The following is a 10386-nucleotide window of genomic DNA, read 5'->3' on the forward strand; positions in this document are numbered from 1 at the left end:
AAAAAAAAAAAAGCTCTATTTGACCATATTACAATTAAGTCAAAACACAAATGATAGAAAGGGGATACTGAGATATCTGAGCCATTGTGGAACACCATTATGACATCACTGTTCCAAGATCTAGCCTGTGCATAAAGGACGGTAGATAGGCACCAGATTGAAATTTGGAAACTTAGAACCAGGGAAGTTCTTTTCCAGGACATGTATTTCTTTTTTTTCTAATTAATAATTTTTCTTTATTCTTCAGACTTCCATACCTATATACAATGAAATATGGTCATACCCCCATTCCCCTCGTCCGGTTCTTCTGTGTGCCCCTAAAATGTGCCCCCAATTTGATGGTGCTTTTAGTAACCCACTAAGTCTAATTAGCGTTGCACATAGGGACATGGATGTGGGGCCGTTCACTGGCACATGGAAACCTGCCACTGGGCACACCACCCAAGAAGAATATGGTTCTGTCGTACCCGACAACTGTTGACTGCCAATCACTCTTGGTAAGAAATGGAGCCTGAAGAGCACCTTTCTCATCCTAATTACACAGCCAAACCTTACGACTGTTGAAGACACTGTACACTTTGGCTGCAAGACACAAAGAAATCAACCTGAAACTAAGCAGGACTCTTTCTTCCGTCTGGCTGGCTCTCATAGTGTCAGAAGGCGCTGGGCAGGCTGCTAGGAAAGAGACATCTGTTCCTACCGAGTGCTGGACTCTACGTGCGGCGCAATGACCTTCTGGCAGTATCTGCCTGCCCGCCCACTCGCGCCATGGAAGAAGTATTTAGGTGTAATTAGGATGAGCCTGGCTGGCTTTTGTGCACTTCTTGGGCAGGTAAACCATAGCTGCTTAGAGGCGATGATTATGGTAGCTACGTGATGGCCAGACAGCATTTCCCTGAACTCTTCCTTGTCTTCCAGATCTTCAGGTCTTTCCACCTCCTCTTCTAAGGCATTGCCTGAGCTTTGGTGGGGGAGGGGTGACTGGGGAAGATTTCCCACTGGGGCTGAGCCCTTGGCCTTTTACTCTCGGCACTTGGACTAATTACACGGTGATTGCTGATGTCGTAATTAGGACTTCTGTTGCTGTGACAACACAGCATAGCCAATGGAATGGCACAAACCTTTTGGAACCTCTGAGCCCACCTCCAGTGACATGTCTTTTCCAACAATGCCACATATCTCCTAACCCAGTGGTTCTCAACCTTCCTAATGTTGGGACCTTTTAATAGAGTTCTTTGTGTTGTGGTGGCCCCCCAACCATAAACTTGTTTTCACTGTTACTTCATGACCCATATGTTGAGCACTACCATCTGAATCCTTCCCAATGAGTTAACCAACTAGGGGCAAAGTATTCAAACATCTGAGCTGCTGAGAGCCAGTCTCGTTTAAAAAACAAAAAAACAAAAAAACACCATAGCTACCCACTGCAAGAAGACGTTTCCCTGACCCAGACTGAGAGCATCTCAAGTCCATGGCATAAACATATTCAGGGGGCAACTTGACATGGTCATTTCAACAACAACAGGAGTTTCTTCTGCTAGGGTCTGTGACCTATCACTGTGGGCTTCTGACCAATATTACAGTACTAGGCCTGAAAACCCCTCCTGTGGAGCAGGCCTCAAGTCCAACCAGAAACCAAGTAATTACCCCAGAATAATCCTTCCATGGCACGAATGGGCAGGCGGGCAGATATTGCCTGAAGGTCACTGCGCCGCACGTAGAGTCCAGCACTCGGTAGGACACTAGCAGCCTGCCCAGCGCCTTCTGACACTATGAGAGCCAGCCAGAGGGGAGAAAGATTCCTGCTTAGTTTCAGGTTGATTTCTCTATGTCTTGCAGCCAAAGAGTGTACGGTGTCTTTAACAGTAAGGTTTGGCTGTGTAATTAGAATGGGTTGTTTTGGAGAACTCCCTGACCAATAACTTTTTTTTAAGATTTTTTTAAAAAAATTTTTACTTTTTATTATTTCTTTTATTTGTTGAACTTATAATGCAATTATCATGGTACCATTCTGTTTCCCCTCCTTCAAACCTTCCCATATCACCTTCCTGTCTCTTTCAAAGTCACAACTTCTTTTTGTTGTTATATAGGTGTGTGTGTGTATTAGAGAGAGGGAGAGAGAGAGAGAGAGAGAGAGAGAGAGAGAGAGAGAGAGAGAGTAAATACAGAATACAACCTGCTCATAATGTTACTTGTTTGTACATGTTTTCAAGGCTGCATTTGGTATTGGATAACTAACTGTGTGCTTTTCCTTGTAGAACACTATTCCTAGCACTCTCAACATTCCTTACTTGCCTATAGGGGGTTTTGTGTGTGTGTGTGTGTGTGTGTGTGTGTGTGTGTGTGTGTGTGTAGGATTGGGACCTTGTGAACTTTCCCCCCATGACTATTGATGCCAACCTTGTTCAGTTTGTGGTTAGGTAGCCATATTGGTGAGACTTTATGGGTGCAGTGTCTTACATTCCCGGGAGACAACCTCACAGCAAACACTCCGATCACAGCATCTTTCCACTCCTCTTTGACAACTCTCGAGTCTTGGGCATAGGAGTTGTGTTGTAGAGATGGTAGTTGAAACCTGACTCCACAACTCTGTGATTTGATTGGTTATGGTTTGAATGGTCTCCATCTGTTGCAAAGAGAAGTCCCCTTTGTAAGGTGTGAGAACTACCCTTCCCTGTCAGTATAAGGACGAATACTTAGAATGTAGTTAGAAATTAGGATTTCATAAAACAGTGGCTCTCGGTCTTCCTCCTCCATGTCCTCAGTGGCCCCGCATTGTTAGCTTGGTGTCCAGTGCCAGGCATGAGGTCCCATGAGTGGTCTATAAGTCCAGTTAGAGAGCTGCTGGTGACCACTGAGGTAGTCATGCGACTACTGTATCCTTAGGGTTATTCTGCCATGCCGCTCATTGTTGTGGCTCATAGGCATCATAGCTGTAGGACTGCTGGTTGCTTCCCTCTCGAAAGCTTGCATGGTACCTTCTGGAACCATGAAATCTACTGACCAGTCACTGACCAATCACTTAGGGAGGTATCCCCTGCCTAAGGCTTATATGTATTTTTAAATGTCACCTACTACTTTTGTATCTCTTCAGTTAGTAAAACTACAATTAAAATAGGCATATCAGACAAAATACACACACACACACACACACCAGGAGAAAGATGCACCTAGAGAGAACCTATTAAAATTCTTTTAAGCATGACCCTTTAATAAAGTTCCTCATATTGCAGTGAACTCCAACCATAAAATTATTTTATTACTACCTCATAACTGTATGTTTGCTACTGTTATAATTTGTAATGGAAATATCTGATATTCAGGTTATCAGAAATGTGGTCCCAAAGGGACCATGACCTACAGGTTCAGAAGGCTCTTCTGCACAGCCCAAACGGTGTGGGTGTTTGTTGTATCAAACCATTCAGACTGGGGTAATGACTGAGCTGTAATCATCTAACATACTTTCCAATTAGGATGTAGGTTGCCCCCCCCACCCCCTGCTGCGGTTCACAGCCGCTGGTCCCTCCTTCACCAGTTTGTAGAGCACATTTCCCCACTACGTAGAAGGAACTCACATCTATTATTTCTGCAGGGAGCATGATGCGAACAAAATCAATTACATGTACGCTCAGTATGTCAAAAACACGATGGAGCCACTTAATATCCCAGACGTCACCAAGGACACAAGATTTCCCTGGACAGTAAGTAACCTAATTTTAGACCTGATGCTAACAGACTGGTTTCAGACCCACACGTACCGGCTGCTTGCTGTCTGCAGGGCTAGGCTGGAAACTGGCTGTTTAAGGGGAAGGATCTCTGTTTTGCCTGCTCAAGGGAGGGATGGTAAAGAACCTCTATGTGTGCTGGGAAGGCTTGCTGTGTGTTTTCGCTCTACTCTTTGGATAGTGACAAACCAGCATGTACAAGTTGAGGTAATTTAAAGAACATGGTGTCAGTGACTTTCCTCAGATAGAGTGCCTGACTTTATTGGTAAGAATTAAGGTCCCTGTGGTTTGGCTGCGCACCACTGGCAATCTTCTTAATGAGCTGCTCCTTGAGAGGATGGGTATCCACTTGCCTTGACAGTGAAGTTCCACAGACAGAACGTACAAGGATGTGTTCTGCAGACACCGAACGCTTTGAATTCCTGCATTTTCGTTAATCTTTCAGAAAGCACTAGCCTGTGGCACAGCTGCCTTGATTCTGTTGCCTGCATGCTTGGGACAACTTTGTCAGACTGTGGGGGTGTAGGCTTCAAGTATCGTGGCATTATTAAGAATGCCAGTATTGTGATGTGTCATTTCCAGGCTTTGCCTTCTGCCTGCCTTGTGGAAGGGAGACTGCTACCTCACCAGGACAGCAGATGCTGAATAAACATTTGACTTATGTTTATTATAAACTCTTTGGAAAGTTTAAATAGGATAAAGGACGTTTGGTATATTTTTTCTAATAAAGACTGAGCTTATTGCTCATTGTCTGCAGTTGATACAGGATGAGCTTATGCGTTACTTCACACGTGTGCTACAGTTAATGGGATGTCATGGCTGTTGCTTTAGCGGTCTTGGTTTTGTTCTTTAGAATGAAAACATGGGACATGTGAGCACGCACTGCATTGGAAGCTTGCTTTGCACACCTATAAAAAACGGGAAGAAGAACAAAGTCATAGGTGAGACCTTTCCGCTTACTTAACATGCAGAATTTGTGTAAGAAACAAGCATTCCCTACTACTTTCAAGTGTGACTTGTAAATGTAAAGAACAAAAAGTCTGAGGAAAGAGAAAATTTAGAGTTATAAGTTAACAATTTTTATGTTCATAATTTCCTCCATACATGTCAGAAATTTTATTCGATATACTGTATTTTTTAATCATTAAAATAACAGTTTTATCTGAGATTTTTGTTTATGATTGATATGCTAAAGTCTGTAGACTGGACTGGCAAAATAACTCAGTGGGGAAGGGGCTTGCCCCTAAACCTAAATTCTGTTCCCAGGATCCATATAGTAGAAAGAGAAAATCAACTCCAGAACAGCGTCTTCTGATCTCCACATCCACACTGTGACACACTTGCACAAGCCCCTGTGTGCACACACACACTCACATACACGTAAAAAGGTTCAAAGTTCATACCCTGAGAGGCATCAACTGACAGTGTATATTTGGTCATATTTCTTGATATTTGACTTTTCAAACCTGTAGTTGAGGTTACAGATTGTATTAATTTGTGTATTCATTTAATCAGTATTTGTTGAGCACTCCTGCTGTCTAGGCATCTGGCCTAAACCAGGGAACAAAGCAGAAATCCCTGTCCTAGGGTCTTACACTTGTATACAGAGGTTAAAGGACACCCTCTACTACACAATGGCACAAAATTCCTTCCCCAGACAATGGAAAGATGTTTCCTGTTACTGATAGGCTTACCCCTTGGTGTCATAGGCCTTATTAAGAGCAGGGCAGGGGGCTGGAGAGATGGCTCAGTGGTTAAGAGCACTGACTGCTCCTCCAGAGGTCCTGAGTTTAATTCCTAGCAACCACATGGTGGCTCACAACCATCTGTAGTGAGATCTGATGCCCTCTTCTGGTGTGTCTGTAGCTACAGTGTACTTACATAAAATAAATAAGTAAATCTTAAAAAAAAAAAAAAGAGCAGGGCAAACATGACTGGGCATTATTAATAGCACATGGCTTTAGTCCCAGCACTCAAGAGGTAGAGGCAGGTAGATTTCCCAGTTTGAGGCCAGCCAGAGCTACATAGTGAAACCCTGTGTTTAAAAAGACAGAGGTGGACAAAACGTATGTTATTTTGTACTCTAGTTATCCACAGTTAACACAGAGAAAGCAGTGTGAACTAATAGCATGCTCCCAAGATTGTAGAAATAAAGGAAAGATAACTGACTTCTAAAGATTAAAATTTGACACTGAAATCCTAATGGACCATCACTTATGTATAAATTTACCTTTAAAAAATCTGCATAGCTTTCAGGTTGCAAGAAAAAAAGGTATTATTATTTAACATGGAAGCAGGTAGGCAGGTAAGTAGGTAGGTGTGCTAGCATATGTGTGCGTGTGCCTGTGCATGTGTGTGTGTCCTGTGCATGTGTGTGTGTGTGTGTGTGTGTGTGTGTGTGTGTGATAAATGTTGAAAGTGCCTATCCACGTAGTACACAACTCTGATTCCTTTGCTAGGAGGCCATTAAACATTCCATGAGCTGCCCTCCCTTGCTCTGATTCCAGACCCACTAATCTGATTTCCCTTATTTGATTTTCCTTCCAACATAGTTCATAGGAAGGGAACCAGGTGCTTTGCAGGTTCACGTCTGTGTCCTAAAGTTACGTTTCTTATCTGTTCTGGTCTTCTTCACCAGTCTTGCTGTCCCCTGTCAACAGCATGCCATTGTAGGTCCTGCACCTGTCAGGCCCGGGACCGGACCCTACATACACCCCTAGAAGCCTGTAGGCTCCTTCTTGCTGTACTGTGTTATACACGGTACTCTTTTGGGCTCGGACAAAAATATCAGAAACCAATGAACACATAAGCACGTCTAGAAACATCATCGCCAACCGATCTCCGGAACATGCCACAAATGTTATTTTGTAAAATTTTACTTGCTAGGAGACTAACGGGGAAACTACATCATGTTATGCTTTTTAGACACTGTTTTTCATGTGACCATGAGAAACTACCACAAGCTGCCTTTGAGAGCGTGAAATTGAGCTCCTGCGGGGAGGTGTCATTTACTAATAGGTTGCCGTAGAAAGAAGGAAGACCTCCAAGCCTGCTGTGCTTCAGCAGGGTCTCTGTGAAATGATAGGTGGGGATCGGGGCTTGCTGAGGGAGGCGCGTGTCTGTCCCTCCTGCACTTCGAGCATAGCTGGTTACAGAGCACGGGCCTGGGAAAAGACCTTGGAAGTCACTCTCATGTAAACAGTAAGGAGCACTCAGTAACTCCGTAGCTCTGTCAACATTCACTTTTTGATCTTGTGTCTGTTTCGGAAAACTGAGCAAATTTTTTAAAACTTAAGATGAGAAGACTCAAGCCGAGCATGGTGCACACAACAAGCAGAGCTCTGTGAATTTGAGGTCCGTATAGCAAGGTCCAGGACAGGTAGGGCTGCAAGACAGAGAGACCCTGTCTCCAAAAACAAAAGTCAGAACAAAAGAATACGAGTAACTGGGCATATGCCTTCACAACCTGCTGAAAAGCAGAAGCCAAAGGCAGAAAATGCCTTTAAAAAGAGAAAATTCAATTTTTTTTTAAAAAAGAAAGAGTTTCTGTGTGAGTTCGTGGAACAGACAAAGTACTCAAATTCACTGCAAGTATGAGATGGAAATTTCCCAGGGTTCCCTGCTGTTTGATAAGTGTGACAAAGCTGGGAGGTGGAATAGATCACGGCCATGGATAATTTGTCTTGCATGTTGCAGACCAGCTCCCCATATGGCATTCTGATAGATAATCCCCACAGAGTTATAGACAGACAGACAGACAGACGGGCCCTCCCATGTGTCCTTCTGAAACCTTCTTCCTTCCTCTTCATTGGTTCTCATTACTGACATTTAGATGAAATTACAAGCATTAGACCAGTTCAGAGCCTGTTGTATCATCAACTTTATTCCCCGAAGTATTACATCCTATCAACAAATGTTTTCCTGTGCTCTGCCTGATACGGAATGTTTCCACCAATGCCCAGGAAAGATTTTTCTCAATTAGCATTTATTCATTTTCACCAGTTGTATGCCTTGTTGATAAAGTTAAATAAATATGCCCTTTTTCTCCATATTTTCTCCAGTATTCTTTCCGGGAATTTTTATCTCTAACCTCCATACCAATTTCAAAGCATATTTGAGAGGGGGTTAGTATATTTTTTTATTTTAAAATATATATTATATTTACATACTATGTATTATATTATATATTACATGTGATATATCATATATCATACTATACCCACCTCCCCTCCTTCTGGCTCAAGTCTATGCAGGTGTTGTCATTCACAACTGCCGTGAATTCATGTTCAACTGCCTTGTGCTCAGAACACACTATTTGCTTTTCTAGTCATTCACTGTCTAGGGAACTTACAATCCTTCCTCCCCCTCTTTTACCATGATCCCTGAGCTTTGGGTATGTATAATATAAATGTCACATTCAGGGGTCCACATTTTTCAAGCTCATATTTTGTACATTTTGAACAGGTGTATCAGTTACCATCTACTTCAAAACGAATCTTCTCTGATGAGATTTGGCAAGAGTCACTAGTCTATGAATATAATGATAAGTTGTTGGTCAGTTTAATATTCTACCGACTTAACAGTAAAAGCAGTAGTTTCTCCTTTAGGGTCTTTGACCTTTCCAGATGTGAGTTCTGGTCTCAGTGATGGTGCTAAGTGTAGGTTTCAGCTTGTGTGGCAGGCCCTAAGTCCAATTGGAAAGTAGTTGGTTATTACCATGACATTGGTGCCACTATTGGATCAGTGAACACATCTTGCCAGGCCAACGTAGCCATGGCTCATAAGGTTCATGATTGAGTCAGGCCAGTGATTACCGTTTTCTCTGGTACTATACATAGCACTTTTCAGTGCTCTGGCAGCTAGCGACAGAGATGAAGCTTCCAGGTTGGTACCAGCTTGACTTCTTCATGTCTATGACTCCAGTATGTGGTGTCTTCAGCATCTTGAGAGTAACGAGGAGTGTCGGCAACAGTCTTTGATGTTTCGGTTTATGGGACCTCACCGGCCACGAGCTCTGAAAGCCATAACTCATTCTTGGCACTGACTCTGGGTGATCCAATCCAGACCCAGAAAGACAAATACCCCGTGTTTTCTCTCATTTGTGGATAATTGTGGGGGCAGGACAGAGACATGGACTTACTTTGAAGTCCTGGTTGGCCATGGAACTTGATAACTTTTGAATTCATTGAGATCTGCCTACTAAATGCTGGCATCAAAAACCCATGCCACCACACCCTGCTATATAAAATATTTTTTATTAATTTTGAGAACATCATACAATGTGTTTGGATCATACTCACCCTAGCTTCTTGCAGATTTCTCTCTCTCTATCCGCCCACCTTGTCTTCTCTCTCTTTAAACCTATGCAGTCCAATTGATGCTTCCCCAATACTATTGAGTGTGGGGCCATTTTCGGGAATATGATCAACCTATGAAGGGCTCCACCCTTAAAGACTGATGCTTAGGGAGGTGTAGTGTTATGAAGGGGAAAGAAAGAACAGAGTGAGTTGGATAGGGTGCAAGATGGTAAGTGGAACTACCTTTCGTGGGTGACACTGCTCCCTGTGAGACACCGTAGGCTTGCAGATAAAACACGCAATGCCAGAGGTCAGTTGCTTCTTGATTATCTGAATAATTAAATATTTTTGTATAGAAAGACATTCCCGAATTAAGATTATTGGCCAAAGTAAGCACAAATAAATATCTTTGACAAGATTAAGTCTTCTTATCTATTTTTAAAACTTCCTGACCAGGATTATGGCCCCCTTCTCAATGTGCAAAATTAATTTTTCTTAAGATTAGCGTTAAGGTATTTTAAGACCAGATGCTAATTTTTATGTTCACACTTATAGCAGAGAGAATCTGTTGCTCTAGCAAAGTATATATGCCTTAACACTGTCTTGCTGACAAGCTAGGAGGCTGGAAGCAGCTGATGAGTCCCAGAATTACAGAAAAGGCCGCAGCGGCAGGGGTTCAGAGCCATCCTCTGTATGGTTTCCAGAGGTGCTTGGTTGTGGCCAGCTCTTACAATGGCAGTGGCCACACAAGCTGATGCTGGATCAGTGCCCCGTGTATCCCTTCTTAATATTAGGGAACACAGATAATTTACTGCTTGGTTTTGTTATCACTTCGTCTTCCTCTTAGTTCAGTCTTGGGTATTATTTTACATTATGATTATATTTATCACTATGCATGAAGTAGTCTTAATGGCCCACACTCCATCGTTGCATTGTCTAGCTCTTCTCACAGGTCATTTGTGAAGAGATGGTGAAAATTTAATCTGTATATGTGCCCAAGCCTTAAATTCTCTCTAAGGAGAATTCCATTTGTTTCTTATAAACCTTCCCATGGATTTTTGCTTGCTATAATTACATTTTCTAAGGGATTTAATGTGATCAGTGGGATAAGTGTGCATGCTTGCCCGGCCGGCTTTTGAGAGGGAATTTAATTATATGCTTAAATGGCTGTTTGTCTTCTGTACCCTTGCCTTGCCCTGGAGCTTAAATCTGTGTTTCTGTCCCTGTAGTGGTGGCTTGTATCTCAGATGCATTTCATCTGCTCTGCACTGGGCTGTGAATTCAGCAGATTTAATATTCATTTGGCATTCTATTTAAACGATTTGTGAGCAGGTCCAGAGGTAGAATTTAATACTCCTTTTTTT

At 42.6% G+C, this 10386-nt stretch overlaps 1 protein-coding gene and 1 long non-coding RNA gene across 3 annotated transcripts in view; one reads left to right on the forward strand and one right to left on the reverse strand.

Moving 5' to 3' along the window:
- LOC116093727 overlaps positions 1–1047 on the reverse strand; it is a 1657-nt gene extending 610 nt beyond the window's left edge. The window contains exons 1-2 of the long non-coding RNA XR_004119816.1: positions 701–1047; positions 468–582 (exon numbers count right to left, since the gene is read on the reverse strand). This is a non-coding gene — a long non-coding RNA (uncharacterized LOC116093727). The remainder of the gene's footprint in view (positions 1–467; positions 583–700) is intronic.
- Positions 1–10386, forward strand: part of Pde5a (phosphodiesterase 5A) — a 134654-nt gene that overhangs the window by 64971 nt on the left and 59297 nt on the right. For both annotated transcript variants that reach the window (XM_031375340.1, XM_031375341.1), the window contains exons 8-9: positions 3593–3701; positions 4579–4666. In XM_031375340.1, coding sequence (XP_031231200.1) covers positions 3593–3701; positions 4579–4666 — 197 coding nt within the window. The remainder of the gene's footprint in view (positions 1–3592; positions 3702–4578; positions 4667–10386) is intronic.

The sequence above is a fragment of the Mastomys coucha genome, unplaced genomic scaffold (genome assembly GCF_008632895.1).
Source record: "Mastomys coucha isolate ucsf_1 unplaced genomic scaffold, UCSF_Mcou_1 pScaffold16, whole genome shotgun sequence".
Lineage (NCBI taxonomy): Eukaryota > Metazoa > Chordata > Mammalia > Rodentia > Muridae > Mastomys > Mastomys coucha.